The sequence below is a fragment of the Lissotriton helveticus genome, chromosome 10 (genome assembly GCF_964261635.1).
Source record: "Lissotriton helveticus chromosome 10, aLisHel1.1, whole genome shotgun sequence".
Taxonomy (NCBI): domain Eukaryota; kingdom Metazoa; phylum Chordata; class Amphibia; order Caudata; family Salamandridae; genus Lissotriton; species Lissotriton helveticus.
Window position 1 is genome coordinate 128974805 of NC_136071.1, and position 20203 is coordinate 128995007.

General features: G+C 39.3%; 1 protein-coding gene across 1 annotated transcript in view; it reads left to right on the forward strand.

The window, feature by feature from the left end:
* The window catches only part of LOC144785087 (cytochrome P450 2K1-like), a 104764-nt gene that overhangs the window by 82529 nt on the left and 2032 nt on the right, over positions 1-20203 (forward strand). The window contains exon 7 of the mRNA XM_078664191.1: positions 13714-13901. Within this exon, the coding sequence (XP_078520317.1) occupies positions 13714-13901 (188 nt within the window). The remainder of the gene's footprint in view (positions 1-13713; positions 13902-20203) is intronic.

The window sequence follows — 20203 nt, forward strand, 5'->3', positions numbered from 1 at the left end:
CAGTTATTTTGAATGGTCAACTAAGTTTTTTCTTCAACAAAACGGAACATCCATGGGATTTGCCAGGGCCCCGGCATATGCAAATACTTTCATGGCCAAGTTTGAAGCGGATTTTGTCTACAACAACAGTTCTTGGAATGAACATGCGATTTTTTATCGTCGGTTCATAGATGATATTTTTGTTTTGTGGTCTGGAACGAGGGAGAACCTAGAATTAGAAATTGGAAAATTAAATCGCTGCACAGAACACATTGAATTTACTCATATCATTAGTGACAAAGAATTCTCATTTTTAGATGTCACGATCAACATTAAAAATGTGGAAATGAAAACAACAGTCTTCAGAAAACAAACAGATGTGAATAATTCTTTATCTTTCCAGAGCTTTCATCCACAAAATCTAAAAATATAATCTACCGGTGTCCCAGTACATGCGAATAAAAAGAATCTGTTCTAAGGAAGAGGATTTGAAACACAACTTAACTGTACAACATGAAAGATATAAGGAAAGAGGCTACCCAGATGATATTCTAATGAAAGCAAGAAATAGGGTTGAAGCATACAGCAGAGACAATCTCTTGACGCAGAAACCCAAGAAAACACTGGAAAGACATGTCTTTGTCTCAAAATGTTCTACCTCATCACATAAGCTGAAAAATATCATCAATAAACATTGGGAACTTTTGCAAAATGAAACAGACTTCAAGGGGATCTTCACGAATAAGCCCATTTTTGCGTACACAAGATCAAAAAATCTCAAAGAATTATTGAAGACTCCCACTAGACAAACAGATGTGGCCTACAGAGGTATGAAAAAATGCCAAAACTGTGTTCATTGTTCTAATGTACTAGAAGGCAAAATATTACATCATCCACGAACAGGAAAGGAAATGTCTTTATACTATGATGGAGACTGCAACTCAAAAAACGTAATCTATTACATAATGTGTCCTTGTGGAAAAATCTACACAGGAAAAACGGAGAGAAAGCTGAAAACTAGAATCTCAGAACACAAGAGCACAATACGTAACAAAAATTTCAAAAGTAATTTAGCAAAACATTGGCATGAGAACAACCACAACATAGCCCAGATCAGGTTCTCCATCCTAGAGATAGTAAAAACTCACGAGGGGGTTGATCTTACCAGATCCCTCCTCCAAAGAGAAATACACTGGATTAGAAGACTTGATACACAGGAACCGAGGGGATTGAATGAAAAAGTGGATTTATCGTGTTTTTCACTCTAGGTTCTGCTGAAAAGTTGATGCTTGTAAAATGTAATTCTGTTTTAAATTCATTCATGAGTTGTAAATTGCAAAATCTATAGTCAGCCGACAGCATGATAATATTATCTTTATTCATTTATTTTTTATGTTTATTCACATTTTTATTTCACACTTTCGTTTTTGATTTTCGTTTTTGATTTTAGAACATAGAGGCTTTAGATCGAGTGCACACTCCAACATGTCCCTCGCGGTCTTGAGAGCATAGTCTGTTTTCAGTTTCAGTTACAGATCATAGAGTTCAGTTCCCAGTATGGCGCCCGTGGTTACGGCCTCGTTAGTCCGTTTTTAGTTTTGAGGAACGAAGTTTGTAAGGAGTGGAGGAGCTGTTGATACTGCACCAAGAAGTTTGTCGAACGGAGAAGTTTGAGGTGTACGCGAGTCGGAGTTTATTGATCAGAGGCTGTGGCAAGAGACAGGTGAGCGCTCGGGTGCTCGTGAAACATGAGGCGGTAGTACGATATCGAGATGTGGTCTAAGAATCAGTTAGATTCTGGTCTTGTCATTTACAGGCGAGTGAGTAAGTCGGCAGTCTTTTGAGGATTGGTTTATCGCACAGCAAGCTTCCTTCAAGGTAAGAAGACTGAGAAGGTGTCTTCCAGAGGAGTTTAAGTAACGAAACTGTTTGAACTAGGGTCTAGCATGTTTTTTCATTCATTTTTTCAGGTTTGAAGTTATTTCTGGAATTCGGGACGAGTGAGTTTATTTATTATTTTTTACACACAGTGGTGAGGTGACTGGGTCGCTTTCATGTTGTTTGCTTTTTACAATCTCCATTAGAACTTTTGAAGCCTTGTATCTTGTGATAGATGTGATGTTATGCATTTAAAAATGATTAATTGAACCCCACTTTTCAGTTCACAGGCCCCTGATGAAGAGCTCGTAGAGCTTGAAATGCATTGGGCAAAAGAAAAGTCGTCCACGATTACATTTTTTGATCACTTTTAAACATGTTAAAAATGCATTGAATTTATTGTGAATGAAAACAATAATGTTTGGATTTATGGTTTAGTTTGCATTTATACATAAAACATTGTTTGAAACCTGCGAAGATATTATATCTAAGATGTTTTTTTGAAATGTTTTATAAAAGTGAATAATTTTTTAATAAGCGCAAGCGTTGTTCTCTTAGTTAGAACCGCACCAGCAACAGTGCACAGAGGTTAAGTGTTTTATACACTTAAGATAAGGGATTTAAGTTAGGCACGGTCAGGACATACGTGCCACCCCTGTAGCACGCTTAAATAAAACAATAATAAGCCACAGTAAATAACTGAGTTTGTAAAACACATTAAAAACCAGGAGTGCTCCTCTCAACCCATTCACACATTTTGAGATATTGTCTACACGGAGAGAGCACCCAATCATGTCATTTGACCAAATATCAAGCATCACAGAAAACAGAGCTAATACGCTAGCATATACAAGTGAACAAGCGGATGATATCTACTCACTAATACAAGATGTCAGATCTTCCAACGTACAAGGCAACACCATCATCCAACAATTAAAACAATTTGAGTATCTGGCTAAACGTGAGGTAAACCAGAAATTACACGCATCAACCTTGGTGCAGTATCACAGGGTGAAAAGGATTCCACGAGGACTAAGGATGTCTATAAAACCAAAGCTCTACAGATTTCGCCTCAACAAGGAGTTTATGGAGAAGTGGTACTCCACCTTAAATAAATGCTCCCTGGACTTGATTCCTTTATTAATTGAGGAATTGGCAAAAGCAATCCATGAACTAACTAAAGAGATTGAGGAAATCAAACACAATTTGGAGACACGGATGGATAAAGCCGATTGGGAAAGGTCCTTAAATGAAACAAATGCAAAACTAGACAAATATTCTAAAGAGTTACAAGAAGGCAAACTACGTAAGTTCAAACGGGATACTTTGGACTATAAATTAAACGAAGTGTATACTTGGGCTGAGGTTTATGCCCAAAGAAGAACATACCCCAAGAAAAAGGCACCCACAACTTCAGAAGAAAGTCTTGTTTCTGAAAGTGACCTAAACATTAACAGGCCTGCTGCCCACACACAAATTGTTGAATCCCAAGCACCCACAGATCGTACTTTATCTGATCCTTCAAGAACAGCAGGAACTAGCCAGCCTTTTTTAGCCCAGGGAGGGGACTCAAGCCAACCGCCAGGGAAACAACAGCAAAAGAACCTGGTCCAAAACAAGGAGAGGAGGTAGAAGGAGCACGCACAAGAAGCATGAGATAAATCTGGTCTTGAACATTTCTAAAACACCACTGAGTAAAGATGAATTGAGAGTATTGAACAAAGGACCGGGATTTGTTCCTACATATGATACCAACAAACTAGAGAGCGAGATTGCTTTTTATAGATTTATGCGAGTTCTTAAACTCAAGCATTTCTTCACAAATGTTGTACCAGTTCAAATTGACAAGGGGGAACCTGAAATGTTGGAATTTAGACCCAAATCAAAGTTTCAAGCACCAGTGTCTCATAAAATTCTTGACGCTTTTGAAAACTCAGTGATTAATGATTTGGAGAGTCTTAATATGAAGAAATCAAAGAGGAAGAACATATCAGTATACAACAGGAGTATTTTGAAAGGACTTCAAGACAATCAAAATATTCTAATTCAAAAAGCTGACAAAGGAGGAGCCATTATTGTGATGGATAGAACCATGTACAAACAAAAAGTGGACGAACATGTATCTGACACTTCAACCTATTTTGAACTTGAGAAAGATCCCATCGAAGATCTACAAAATGTCCTCCAAGAGATACTAACACAGGCACATGACTTAGGATACATTTCAGCCAGCACCAAACAATTTTTAACTGTTCAACACCCGAGGAGGCCAAGTCTCTATATGCTCCCAAAGGTGCACAAGAACTTAAGAGATCCACCTATGCGTCCTATTGTGACCGGTTGTGGTACCCTTTTTGAACCACTCGGTCAATATATTGTCAAATTCCTTCAGCCATTTGTCCAACAATGGCCTTCGTATATAAAGGACACAAACGTTTTTCTTTTGAAATTGAAAGAAATCAAGATCACCAGTGAAACGCTTTTGTGCACAATAGACGTGAAGTCGTTGTACACTTCAATTCCCCATCAATATGGTATGGAAGCCGTGGAATGGGCTTTGTTACAACAACCATCAATAAAGGCAGAGAAAGTATTTATTTTGGAACTATTGCATTTTTGCTTATATCACAGTTATTTTGAATGGTCAACCAAGTTTTTTCTTCAACAAAACGGAACATCCATGGGATTTGCCGGGGCCCCGGCATATGCAAATACTTTCATGGCCAAGTTTGAAGCGGATTTTGTCTACAACAACAGTTCTTGGAATGAACATGCGATTTTTTATCGTCGGTTCATAGATGATATTTTTGTTTTGTGGTCTGGAACGAGGGAGAACCTAGAATTAGAAATTGGAAAATTAAATCGCTGCACAGAACACATTGAATTTACTCATATCATTAGAGACAAAGAACTCTCATTTTTAGATGTCATGATCAACATTAAAAATGTGGAAATGAAAACAACAGTCTTCAGAAAACAAACAGATGTGAATAATTCTTTATCTTTCCAGAGCTTTCATCCACAAAATCTAAAAAATAATCTACCGGTGTCCCAGTACATGCGAATAAAAAGAATCTGTTCTAAGGAAGAGGATTTGAAACACAACTTAACTGTACAACATGAAAGATATAAGGAAAGAGGACACCCAGATGATATTCTAATGAAAGCAAGAAATAGGGTTGAAGCATACAGCAGAAACAATCTCTTGACGCAGAAACCCAAGAAAACACTGGAAAGACATGTCTTTGCCTCAAAATTTTCTACCTCATCACATAAGCTGAAAAATATCATCAATAAACATTGGGAACTTTTGCAAAATGAAACAGACTTCAAGGGGATCTTCACGAATAAGCCCATTTTTGCGTACACAAGATCAAACAATCTCAAAGAATTATTGAAGACTCCCACTACACAAACAGATGTGGCCTACAGAGGTATGAAAAAATGCTGAAACTGTGTTCATTGTTCTAATGTAATAGAAGGCAAAATATTACATCATCCACGAACAGGAAAGGAAATGTCTTTATACTATGATGGAGACTGCAACTCAAAAAACTTAATCTATTACATAAAGTGTCCTTGTGGAGAAATCTACACAGGAAAAACGGAGAGAAAGCTGAAAACTAGAATCTCAGAACACAAGAGCACAATACGTAACAAAAATTTCAAAAGTAATTTAGCAAAACATTGGCATGAGAACAACCACAACATAGCCCAGATCAGGTTCTCCATCCTAGAGATAGTAAAAACTCACGAGGGGGTTGATCTTACCAGATCCCTCCTCCAAAGAGAAATACACTGGATTAGAAGACTTGATACACAGGAACCGAGGGGATTGAATGAAAAAGTGGATTTATCGTGTTTTTCACTCTAGGTTCTGCTGAAAAGTTGATGCTTGTAAAATGTAATTCTGTTTTAAATTCATTCATGAGTTGTAAATTGCAAAATCTATAGTCAGCCGACAGCATGATAATATTATCTTTATTCATTTATTTTATATGTTTATTCACATTTTTATTTCACACTTTCGTTTTTGATTTTCGTTTTTGATTTTAGAACATAGAGGCTTTAGATCGAGTGCACACTCCAACATGGCCCTCGCGGTCTTGAGAGCATAGTCTGTTTTCAGTTTCAGTTACAGATCATAGAGTTCAGTTCCCAGTATGGCGCCCGTGGTTACGGCCTCGTTAGTCCGTTTTTAGTTTTGAGGAACGAAGTTTGTAAGGAGTGGAGGAGCTGTTGATACTGCACCAAGAAGTTTGTCGAACGGAGAAGTTTGAGGTGTACGCGAGTCGGAGTTTATTGATCAGAGGCTGTGGCAAGAGACAGGTGAGCGCTCGGGTGCTCGTGAAACATGAGGCAGTAGTACGATATCGAGATGTGGTCTAAGAATCAGTTAGATTCTGGTCTTGTCATTTACAGGCGAGTGAGTAAGTCGGCAGACCTTTGAGGATTGGTTTATCGCACAGCAAGCTTCCTTCAAGGTAAGAAGACTGAGAAGGTGTCTTCCAGAGAAGTTTAAGTAACGAAACTGTTTGAACTAGGGTCTAGCATGTTTTTTCATTCATTTTTTCAGGTTTGAAGTTATTTCTGGAATTCGGGACGAGTGAGTTTATTTATTATTTTTTACACACAGTGGTGAGGTGACTGGGTCGCTTTCATGTTGTTTGCTTTTTACAATCTCCATTAGAACTTTTGAAGCCTTGTATCTTGTGATAGATGTGACGTTATGCATTTAAAAATGATTAATTGAACCCCACTTTTCAGTTTACAGGCCCCTGATGAAGAGCTCGTAGAGCTTGAAATGCATTGGGCAAAAGAAAAGTCGTCCATGATTGAATTTTTTGATCACTGTTAAACATGTTAAAAATGCATTGAATTTATTGTGAATGAAAACAATAATGTTTGGATTTATGGTTTAGTTTGCATTTATACATAAAACATTGTTTGAAACCTGCGAAGATATTATATCTAAGATGTTTTTTTGAAATGTTTTATAAAAGTGAATAATTTTTTAATAAGCGCAAGCGTTGTTCTCTTAGTTAGAACCGCACCAGCAACAGTGCGCAGAGGTTAAGTGTTTTATACACTTAAGATAAGGGATTTAAGTTAGGCATGGTCAGGACATACGTGCCACCCCTGTAGCACGCTTAAATAAAACAATAATAAGCCACAGTAAATAACTGAGTTTGTAAAACACATTAAAAACCAGGAGTGCTCCTCTCAACCCATTCACACATTTTGAGATATTGTCTACACGGAGAGAGCACCCAATCATGTCATTTGACCAAATATCAAGCATCACAGAAAACAGAGCTAATACGCTAGCATATACAAGTGAACAAGCGGATGATATCTACTCACTAATACAAGATGTCAGATCTTCCAACGTACAAGGCAACACCATCATCCAACAATTAAAACAATTTGAGTATCTGGCTAAACGTGAGGTAAACCAGAAATTACACGCATCAACCTTGGTGCAGTATCACAGGGTGAAAAGGATTCCACGAGGACTAAGGATGTCTATAAAACCAAAGCTCTACAGATTTCGCCTCAACAAGGAGTTTATGGAGAAGTGGTACTCCACCTTAAATAAATGCTCCCTGGACTTGATTCCTTTATTAATTGAGGAATTGGCAAAAGCAATCCATGAACTAACTAAAGAGATTGAGGAAATCAAACACAATTTGGAGACACGGATGGATAAAGCCGATTGGGAAAGGTCCTTAAATGAAACAAATGCAAAACTAGACAAATATTCTAAAGAGTTACAAGAAGGCAAACTACGTAAGTTCAAACGGGATACTTTGGACTATAAATTAAACGAAGTGTATACTTGGGCTGAGGTTTATGCCCAAAGAAGAACATACCCCAAGAAAAAGGCACCCACAACTTCAGAAGAAAGTCTTGTTTCTGAAAGTGACCTAAACATTAACAGGCCTGCTGCCCACACACAAATTGTTGAATCCCAAGCACCCACAGATCGTACTTTATCTGATCCTTCAAGAACAGCAGGAACTAGCCAGCCTTTTTTAGCCCAGGGAGGGGACTCAAGCCAACCGCCAGGGAAACAACAGCAAAAGAACCTGGTCCAAAACAAGGAGAGGAGGTAGAAGGAGCACGCACAAGAAGCATGAGATAAATCTGGTCTTGAACATTTCTAAAACACCACTGAGTAAAGATGAATTGAGAGTATTGAACAAAGGACCGGGATTTGTTCCTACATATGATACCAACAAACTAGAGAGCGAGATTGCTTTTTATAGATTTATGCGAGTTCTTAAACTCAAGCATTTCTTCACAAATGTTGTACCAGTTCAAATTGACAAGGGGGAACCTGAAATGTTGGAATTTAGACCCAAATCAAAGTTTCAAGCACCAGTGTCTCATAAAATTCTTGACGCTTTTGAAAACTCAGTGATTAATGATTTGGAGAGTCTTAATATGAAGAAATCAAAGAGGAAGAACATATCAGTATACAACAGGAGTATTTTGAAAGGACTTCAAGACAATCAAAATATTCTAATTCAAAAAGCTGACAAAGGAGGAGCCATTATTGTGATGGATAGAACCATGTACAAACAAAAAGTGGACGAACATGTATCTGACACTTCAACCTATTTTGAACTTGAGAAAGATCCCATCGAAGATCTACAAAATGTCCTCCAAGAGATACTAACACAGGCACATGACTTAGGATACATTTCAGCCAGCACCAAACAATTTTTAACTGTTCAACACCCGAGGAGGCCAAGTCTCTATATGCTCCCAAAGGTGCACAAGAACTTAAGAGATCCACCTATGCGTCCTATTGTGACCGGTTGTGGTACCCTTTTTGAACCACTCGGTCAATATATTGTCAAATTCCTTCAGCCATTTGTCCAACAATGGCCTTCGTATATAAAGGACACAAACGTTTTTCTTTTGAAATTGAAAGAAATCAAGATCACCAGTGAAACGCTTTTGTGCACAATAGACGTGAAGTCGTTGTACACTTCAATTCCCCATCAATATGGTATGGAAGCCGTGGAATGGGCTTTGTTACAACAACCATCAATAAAGGCAGAGAAAGTATTTATTTTGGAACTATTGCATTTTTGCTTATATCACAGTTATTTTGAATGGTCAACCAAGTTTTTTCTTCAACAAAACGGAACATCCATGGGATTTGCCGGGGCCCCGGCATATGCAAATACTTTCATGGCCAAGTTTGAAGCGGATTTTGTCTACAACAACAGTTCTGGGAATGAACATGCGATTTTTTATCGTCGGTTCATAGATGATATTTTTGTTTTGTGGTCTGGAACGAGGGAGAACCTAGAATTAGAAATTGGAAAATTAAATCGCTGCACAGAACACATTGAATTTACTCATATCATTAGTGACAAAGAACTCTCATTTTTAGATGTCATGATCAACATTAAAAATGTGGAAATGAAAACAACAGTCTTCAGAAAACAAACAGATGTGAATAATTCTTTATCTTTCCAGAGCTTTCATCCACAAAATCTAAAAAATAATCTACCGGTGTCCCAGTACATGCGAATAAAAAGAATCTGTTCTAAGGAAGAGGATTTGAAACACAACTTAACTGTACAACATGAAAGATATAAGGAAAGAGGATACCCAGATGATATTCTAATGAAAGCAAGAAATAGGGTTGAAGCATACAGCAGAGACAATCTCTTGACGCAGAAACCCAAGAAAACACTGGAAAGACATGTCTTTGCCTCAAAATTTTCTACCTCATCACATAAGCTGAAAAATATCATCAATAAACATTGGGAACTTTTGCAAAATGAAACAGACTTCAAGGGGATCTTCACGAATAAGCCCATTTTTGCGTACACAAGATCAAAAAATCTCAAAGAATTATTGAAGACTCCCACTACACAAACAGATGTGGCCTACAGAGGTATGAAAAAATGCTGAAACTGTGTTCATTGTTCTAATGTAATAGAAGGCAAAATATTACATCATCCACGAACAGGAAAGGAAATGTCTTTATACTATGATGGAGACTGCAACTCAAAAAACTTAATCTATTACATAAAGTGTCCTTGTGGAGAAATCTACACAGGAAAAACGGAGAGAAAGCTGAAAACTAGAATCTCAGAACACAAGAGCACAATACGTAACAAAAATTTCAAAAGTAATTTAGCAAAACATTGGCATGAGAACAACCACAACATAGCCCAGATCAGGTTCTCCATCCTAGAGATAGTAAAAACTCACGAGGGGGTTGATCTTACCAGATCCCTCCTCCAAAGAGAAATACACTGGATTAGAAGACTTGATACACAGGAACCGAGGGGATTGAATGAAAAAGTGGATTTATCGTGTTTTTTATAACGTTTCACTCTAGGTTCTGCTGAAAAGTTGATGCTTGTAAAATGTAATTCTGTTTTAAATTCATTCATGAGTTATAAATTGCAAAATCAATAGTCAGCCGACAGCATGATAATATTATCTTTATTCATTTATTTTTTATGTTTATTCACATTTTTATTTCACACTTTCGTTTTTGATTTTCATTTTTGATTTTAGAACATAGAGGCTTTAGATCGAGTGCACACTCCAACATGGCCCTCGCGGTCTTGAGAGCATAGTCTCTTTTCAGTTTCAGTTACAGATCATAGAGTTCAGTTCCCAGTATGGCGCCTGTGGTTACGGCCTCGTTAGTCCGTTTTTAGTTTTGAGGAACGAAGTTTGTAAGGAGTGGAGGAGCTGTTGATACTGCACCAAGAAGTTTGTCGAACGGAGAAGTTTGAGGTGTACGCGAGTCGGAGTTTATTGATCAGAGGCTGTGGCAAGAGACAGGTGAGCGCTCGGGTGCTCGTGAAACATGAGGCGGTAGTACGATATCGAGATGTGGTCTAAGAATCAGTTAGATTCTGGTCTTGTCATTTACAGGCGAGTGAGTAAGTCGGCAGTCCTTTGAAGAGTGGTTTATCGCACAGCAAGCTTCCTTCAAGGTAAGAAGGCTGAGAAGGTGTCTTCCAGAGAAGTTTAAGTAACGAAACTGTTTGAACTAGGGTCTAGCTTGTTTTTTCATTCATTTTTTCAGGTTTGAAGTTATTTCTGGAATTAGGGACGAGTGAGTTTATTTATTATTTTTTACACACAGTGGTGAGGTGACTGGGTCGCTTTCATGTTGTTTGCTTTTTACAATCTCCATTAGAGCTTTTGAAGCCTTGTGTCTTGTGATAGATGTGATGTTATGCATTTAAAAATGATTAATTGAACCCCACTTTTCAGTTCACAGGCCCCTGATGAAGAGCTCGTAGAGCTTGAAATGCATTGGGCAAAAGAAAAGTCGTCCACGATTTAATTTTTTGATCACTGTTAAACATGTTAAAAATGCATTGAATTTATTGTGAATGAAAACAATAATGTTTGGATTTATGGTTTAGTTCGCATTCATACATAAAACATTGTTTGAAACCTGCGAAGATATTATATCTAAGATGTTTTTTTTAAATGTTTTATAAAAGTGAATAATTTTTGAATAAGCGCAAGCATTGTTCTCTTAGTTAGAACCGCACCAGCAACAGTGCACAGAGGTTAAGTGTTTTATACACTTAAGATAAGGGATTTAAGTTAGGCACGGTCAGGACATACGTGCCACCCCTGTAGCACGCTTAAATAAAACAATAATAAGCCACAGTAAATAACTGAGTTTGTAAAACACATTAAAAACCAGGAGTGCTCCTCTCAACCCATTCAAACAATTGGTGACAACCATGCAAAAAAATGGCACTTTCTTACAATAAAGCATAGGATCATGTGCACTACACATTTATTTCTTAATCATGCATCTCCATTCTTTTATTTGTAGTCTAAAATATTTGCTATACTGTATTCAACATGACTCATATAATGTGTTGAGCCCTTTACGCATTTGCTCTCACCTTGACCTTGTATTTTTGTCTTTCTCTCTCTTCTTCGAGTGTCCTTTTGCTTTACTTGTTTTTGTAGTTTTTCCCCCTTCTCCTTCTAGTTTTGGATGGACCCTCCTCTATCGTCCTTTTGATATTTCTACTTTGTCTGTATTTCCCCTTCTTCTTATCATCTATTTTACTCTCTGTTCCTCCGTACCTTATTTTGATATATGGTATTTCTCTTACCTCCGTTTCTTTCCTGTGTGTTGCTCATGTATTGATACCATGATTTCATCCTCCCTAGGTGTGTGTGGGATTTTCCCTTAGGTTCAATTTCTATTGCTCCTTTTTGATATAGAAAATATTATTTTGTCTGATCTCATGTTTTTTGTAGTGCTTTTCTTTCTTCACAGTTTACAGAGCTCGTTTGCTTTCCGCACACTTTCTCGCTCCCTTTCTCCTGAAATACATTGCATACTTCTCTGTTGTTTGTGATGTTTGGTTTTTGTGTTCAGTCACAAGTTTTCGATTTGTTTCTTTTGTGGTAGTAATTCTCAAGATTTATTTTTATATAATGCCTTTCTCTCACAAAGGCAGGCGTACTTTTCTTAGTCCATGATCTGTATATGATCAGATATATGGTTGAAATTCTTCCCGTTGGTAACTTATTTAGTAACGTCAGATAATGCAACAATGTTGGACATATTGCCTTAAAGTGTAATGCTCAACTATATTGCTTCACATTAAAAGGTACTCTGCAAATAATATCTAATATGCAAATTGTATTCAAATATTTTTCCTAATTATACATTTATAGAGCCTATTTGCATGAGAGTTTCTTCTGCCCTGCCAATGTGATTGATAGCGATCATCAGGAAAGATTAAACCTTTCCCAGATGGATTATAAATATTTTTTCAAATTCATGTTTACTAGCAAGTCACAACACTTTTGGGGGCCGATTACAATGTCGGGTGGGACTGACCTCCTGATTAGGATGCGACCGCACACTGTTCAGTCGCAATCCAACATTTCTCCATGGGAGCATGTGTTACAGCCATAAACCAGCCGTAGTACATGCTTCCATAGGGAAATGGCAGGTGGTGTTAATCCGTTCAACCCGTGGCAGACACCTTAAGGTGCCTGCCACAAGGTGCAGGGATTAACAGGGGGCATGGTGCCCCCTTGGCCACCAACCGGAAGCCACCGTACTTGCTCTCTGACAGGCTTTGCATGTCAGAAAGCCCTGCATGGAAAGCCTGCCGGAGACAGAGTATCGTAATCCCAAGGGCTGAAAGACATTTGGCATGATGAGCCAGCCTCTGACTGGACGAGGGGCTCCTTGAGCCCATTGGAAGCCCGCTGGGATGACCGTCCGGTTTCAATTCCGACCGGCTGGAATTGAAATCTTAATAAGCCCCTTAGAGTTGCATTCTTTTCGCTGTTGATCAATACATTGAGGAACTTCCTTACGAAAGAGTGAATTAAATTGCTTTCCAAGCCTATGCATTCCAAAACTCTCCAATAAGAAGAAGCCTGGACAAATTTAAGATATTCTCAATTGATAAAGTAGTTTTTGTCACATTCACGGTATAATAATGAAAAAAAAGAATAACACAGTCACCCGCAGTAGGGCCTTAGAGCCCACCAACCACATCACATATTTACATTGGACTAGCCCTGACAGTGGTCAATACCGAGCTCATGTCTTATAGGAGAAAAAATCATAAAGATAATTATGTTTAGCCACTGATGTTCTCCAATCATCATCAATTTCTTAACTGGTTATAATATTAAATATTGTTGCCTCGTTCCATTGTTGAGGCATCACCAAAATCCAGACCTTGCTCACAAACAAATAAAATCAAGAAATCACCTAAAAATGTTAATAAGTATGTAATCTAGTAGTAAATCAGAATGTACGCATGATGTGTCATGGCAGTAAAGTAAAGGAATGCATGCTTTCTTTTGAAGGAAAGGTTCAAGAAGAAATCACTTGTGCTATTAAACCAGGACAAGTGCCCAGGGTAGAAGATCGGAAAAACATGCCCTATACAGATGCAGTGGTACATGAAATACAGAGATTTGCAGATATTCTGCCGTTGAATTTATCCCGTGTCACCACCACTGATGTGAACTTCAGAGGGTACTGCATACCTAAGGTAAGTTCAAGATGAGGTGACTTACAGAATCTTAGTTTGCTGTGTCCTGCCCTCTGTTTGGTTGGACCAAGAGTCATTGTCATGTGGGTGGTGCCTATCTGCAAAAAACAAAGAGCTGGAATTAATCCTGGAGTAATTAATAGTAGCATATATTACTTCAAGCATTCCACTCATCACTTGTTGTGCAGTCTAAGTGCATACTATTTGTAGGGCACTAAACTATTGCCCATAAGGGATGGCCACTGTGATTCCTGGGTAACACCCCACAAATGACTAGGAAAAGAGACTGGAACTGTAACAGTGTAACCTCCCCATCATGCACAAGCCAAATCTGAGGCTACTAGTAAGCTTCAAGGAATGTACCACAATGATTGTATATGATGAGGTTAATAGCCGGAAACTACGGGCCATAGTTTAAGGATGATATTCAATGATGCTTTGCAGGATGAATACCATTGAGAATTCTAGTCATGGATTTGCAGCTTAGCACCTTAAGTGAATGCAATTATAATCAATTGGGAATTTATAGTCTAATAAAACTGAATCACCCCTCAGTGACTGGTGCTTTGAGTAGTACCTTGAATGTCTTAGGTAAATCCCCATAGACTGAGGGGATTTTATTTAGGTTTTTGCAGATGGTAAAGGGTTTTCCTAATTTATACTGCATTTCAAGGTTGTGCTCTGTCAGGTTTTGCTTTTCTTTGCTGGACCGCAGCAAGCAAGTAATTGTGTATATTGACATTTGCTGCAAAGTCACAACTGGGTGGGAAATCCCATGAATTACTGTATTTTGTTTTTAGGGTTTTATAAAGACAGAACATGACCCAAAGGTATCAGAGCGCTGTACAGAGTAAAGGCAGTTTCCGTTACATACACCTTACAAAAACAACTGGAGAATCGTATCCATATGAAAGATAAATTTGTCTGCCCACACCTTATGAGGACTATGTTGCTTGAGTACTTCTAGGTTCATTGTCTTCTTCGTCTGATCAGGGGTCACCTGCGATGACGTTGTAGGCTTGTGGTGAGGAGACCAAGTATTGTAGTGTGGTTACATTGCTGACTCAAGGTCAATTTAGCCCAGGAGAAATGTATTCAATAAAATCCTTTTGACCTCCCTTTCAAAAACCCTGGTCGATGGGTTCAGCTGAGTTTTCGGTGGTAGAGAGTTCCATATTTTGAGGGCAGAGCCGTAGAAAGCACAAGCTTGTGTCAGTGATTTCCTAATCTTTATGAGCCATTGCTATTGCTACAAAGGGGACCCTCTGCTAAATTGGCTGCACAGTGCTTGATTATGTGAAGTTTATATCAGCTGTGCAGTTGACAAGGTTTTTGGAAATTATGTCATACAGAGACCCCACCCAGAGGTCCCTTAGGTCCCTTTAAGTAATTGTTCTTGTGGTCAGAGAGTCTCTGCCACAGAAGGATCTTAATGATGGAGAGGGCGGAGTCATGGATCACTCTAGTGAGGACATAGGCTTGTTGTCATTATTGCTTAAATTGTAGGTCTGGCACTAGCCAAGACCTTTTCGTTTTACTAAAATGTTATACATTATATATTTACATGCAGGGGCTTTCAATCAGACATTTTCATCCACTGGTCTATTACTGTGTCATTCAAATGTTTCTTCTGCCCGCTACATCATACAACAAGAGGCAGTGGGCCAGTCCACGTAAGCATTTGGCTAACTTCAATGTGAGAGACAGCATCCTGCCCTTTCACAAGGAGCACATCCGAACCCAAAGCAGTTGCCTTCACTGCCAGCAGCAACTGTGGCAAATGTTTTGCTTTTAGCAAAGTTCAGCAGCTTTTCCAACAGTAACGTTTTGCAAAAAACAATGCAAAACAAAGCAAGCTTTGACTAAGGCAAATGACTGTTGGCCAACACCAGACATATTGGTTTTGTAGATGCTTGATAAGGTATGGTATATGTGTGAACCATGCGTCTACCAACTCTAATAATGTGTTTGGAAATGTAGGCAGCATAGCCTTCCAAAACTACTGTGTTGAATTTTGGGAGACTGTTTTTGCTGCACCAGACTTTGGTGACAAAGGCAATGGTTATGTGCCTTTGTGTTTCAAGTATTTCGTGAAATACAAGCAGATGGCTCTGCTGTGATGCATGGGGTCAGAGTACTGAACAGCCTGGAACCCTGGGCTCCAAAGGGTCTACCTCGCTGCTTGATGTTACTCGGGTTTGTTTGGTAATTGAATGTGCCATGTGTGTATTCATTTTGTAGATACATTGGACCATTAGCACAATATGCTATTTGAATGCAGCAAATAAATGATTGTCACATGATCTACAGAGAACCACCGATGCAATCCTGTGCTGTCTTTGTGTGTCACACCTGCTTGGGTTCAAGCACAACCCATGTCATGCGTCCCAGTTAGGCCCAAAGGAAAACACGGCCATTTTTCATACACACGGGTTTCTACTAAGTTTCCTTCATTGTCACACAATGACTTTTGACACACATTCGCGACCATGCCAGTGAGGATTAGTTTCCATGAAACTATACTTGCTTACGAAATCAACTTTGCAAGAACACTATCATGATACCTTGAACATCACGTACAAGGTCAATAGATACATTGTGCAAATGTGATTGTTTTCATCCATTCAGTGACATAGCTATCTATAGAACATAAACAATGGCAGCCTGACTGGAATCTCGGCTCAAGGTAAGGATGCTTTCTGTTACACATAAACAAACATCTCCGGGTTTGGGCAGGGGAGCACTTACTGTAATTTGCGAGGTTGCTACACGCTGAAAGCTCAGCCCAGCTGTTAGCTGATCCCTCGACTAGGGATGTCCAAATTGTGACCCTGACGCGGGCCTACATTCTTTCCCTATGGGTAATGGGGTTTGATCATCCACTGGGGAATTCCAGGCAGAACACATACCTTCACTGTAGGCACCTAAGTTAAGGAATGCATAGTAGTAGTACGTTATATATACATATATATGTTGTTTCATATGCCTGCATATATACATTGTCTTAGTAAGATGATGGGAGTTTTAATTCTGTTCACTGTCCTGATGCTGCTAATCACTTTCATCCGCTTCTGCCTATTGATCATCGCAGCACACATATTCTATACAAGAATCCCTTTGGTTCAGTAAATAGTGAAAACACCCCACTGTGTATTCCTTGTATATTTGTCATATTCTATGGTTAAAAAACCGTTTGCTACCTGTCTAGGTTTAGGGGTGCATATGGTGGCAATGTGATCTAGCTGGTCACTAGGATGACATATCCTGCGGGGGTGCAAGGAATCAGTCTGGCACCAGCCCTATGTTACTGTTGCCCAAAAAATGTGTATTTCCTACTGGAAAGTGGGGAATTTCTTGACATCCAGCAGCCTAATGTTTAACCCTTTGTTGCCCGCGAATGAACTCATTTAGGAGTTCGAGCAGATTTATCAGAGGTCTAGCCACATCATCAACACAGATCTCATCAGCGCCACCCAGTGGTCATTTTGAATGAGCGCTAACTTGAGGTCTCCCATCGTACTCCTGATGCCGATCATCAACTCAAAAATATTTAAATATATACACTTTCTGGGCATCAGTACACTCTTAGAGTAATGATGTTGCAGCACTGTTTTTGAGAATGTCGGCTGTGCGAGAAAGGAATTAATTAAGTGTCCAGTCATAATTCTCTCATACAGCCAGGCATACTCCAGAAACTTGTATTTTGATCTTAAGGTTCGGTTCGGTCTCCTCAGCATTTCATCCTTCCTCGGTTGATAAAATGAGTACCATTCAGGAAGGTGACAATAAATATTGTTATTCAGCAGTAGGATGTCCTAAAATGTGAACATCCACTTACAAATTCATGGTATAGTATCCTTTATAAACAGCCAATATGTAAGGGTGTAATAGGTGCATATTGAAATTCTTGTCAGTGACAAGAGGGAGGGCTAGAACTCCCAAAACCTTTCCCTTTAAATGGGGTTGAAAATCACACTCTGAGATACTTGTATTGAAAGTACGTTAGGATAGTTTTATGGTGGCAAGACTTTGTTTTGTATTAGTCATCCTGTTACAGATAGAAGCAATCACCTTGCTTAATAAATATGACTTTTCGAGATGCGGGTGATCATCTTAAGTCATAGTCACAAAGATTGCATTATAAAGATAAAGAAGTTTGCAGGATCACCAAGGTATATCAGAACAAGTATTTGGGAATTACTTTTTTTATATGGGCACCTCAGACCTTTGAGACATCTGTATATATGTCTCACTACAATTCTTTTAAAACATATGGCAGCTACTATCAATCTTTGATGTTCTCTGAGGCTCCAAATTTACTCAAGAGAGGTGTTTCTTTTAAATCAGAGACAAATGTCAAACATACTAGTATATGGCACAAATCATTCTTTATTGGTAGACTCCATGTCCTCAGGCGAAAATTACTTTAATGGAAAAATGGAGAAAAAAACCCATTTGGAATAGCACAAGGGTGGCGGAAGAAGAGCGGCTGCCGGGGCCGGACTGAGAAGCAAAAGCAGCCATGCCAAATTCAGTCAGACCAGCCCTCATTCTGCACATAGCGAGCTAGCACAGCAAGAGAGCCTTACCACTGTATGAGAGGATTGGGAGGGTGGTTGTTCTCCAACCATGCAGATGTATTAATTGCAAATATGGTACATTTTGCATCACATTTTTCATTTTAGAACCTTGTCTAATCATTTAATGAATGGATGGATTTTGAACCATGACTGCATCACTGAATAACTGAACGAATAGTTTGGTGGGAGAGGAGCAGGTGGATGAATTAATTCAAGAATGGATGACAATGAATAAAGACCCATCAAACATCCCTGTCCCCAACACTACCACTTGCAATCCTTGTGAAACAAGCACACCCCATTGTGTTTAACACAATGTTTTGATTCAGTACCTAAAAAATACCCTTGTCACCCAAATACTGTCACCCACCCTAAACCCTAAAATTATCCTTGTCACACAAATACCCTTGCCCACCCTAAACTCTAAAAACACCCTTGCCACCCAAATACCCTCATGCACCCTGAACTCTATAATAACCTTGCCACCAGAATTCCCTTACCCACCCGAAACCCTAAAATTGCCCTTGCCACCCAAACACCCTTACCTACCCTAAAAAACACCCTTGTCACCTGAGTACCCTTACCCACCCTTGCCACTCACATATCTTTACCCACCCGAAACCCTAAAATTACCATTGCCACCCAAATAGCTTTACCCACCATAAACCCTAAAAATACCCTTGCCACCCCATAACCCTAAAAATACCCTTTCCACTCAAATACCTTTACTAACCCTAAACTCTAAAATTGCCCTTGCCACCCAATACCCTCACCCACCCCTAAACCCTAAAAACTACCTTACCCTGGTAAATATATATCGTACTGGCAGTTGCAAGTAGGTAGGTATAGTTAGGACCTAGTTTTCATAGAAAAACTGTTTTTTGTTTTGCTAAGAGCTTTGGCGCCATTTGATAATCTTCAGAAAAACTAAATTGCATTAATGCTCACGATTCTACATGTCATATTAAACTTGTTTCAACTGCAATCTTATTGATTCAACATTTGCGTCTCAGAGTCATCACAAAAATTATTAGAACTCAAAATTGCCACCCAAAATTAAGAATTATGAGAAACTTTCACACCCCGACAGTGATCTCATCCGCCTCGTTGGTGCTGCAACCCATTTCTTTTTTTGTCACCCAGCCACTGTTCTTATTCCATGTCAGTGGCAGCTGAAACAGTGAAGAGGTGGTGGGATAGGTGAAGGCGGCACGGGGGGTAGGAGGGGGGGGGTGCTGGAGGGTGAGCATGGGGGAGGGGTAAATCATTTTTAAAAAACACTTACCTGGAGCTGCCGGTCACTTCCCGGTTCGTGCCCTGGTCTTCCTGGTCCCAGAAAGCACTGGGGCAGCATTAGACTTCTATGGCCTGAGCGGGCTGAAAAGACGCTCCTCTCAGGACAGATCTATCCAGCCTGGTTGGAGAACCCTAAGTGCGCATGTGTGTTTCGCTGGCCTAGGATGGCTGGCCAAACACACATGCACACTTAGACGTGCACATAGCACTCCTCCTCACCCCTCCCATACCCCGGCCACACCCCTCTCTGCACACGCTGGCTTAGACTCAGCAAATGAAAAATAAAACGACCATAGTATATCTTTTTATTTTTCACCTGCTGACTCTGAACCATTGGGGGCGACACTCCTCTATTGTGGAGGAGCCGCCCATGTTCCCTGTGCCTTCTTACCCACCTCCTTCCACTATAGTATTCTATATTGCCCA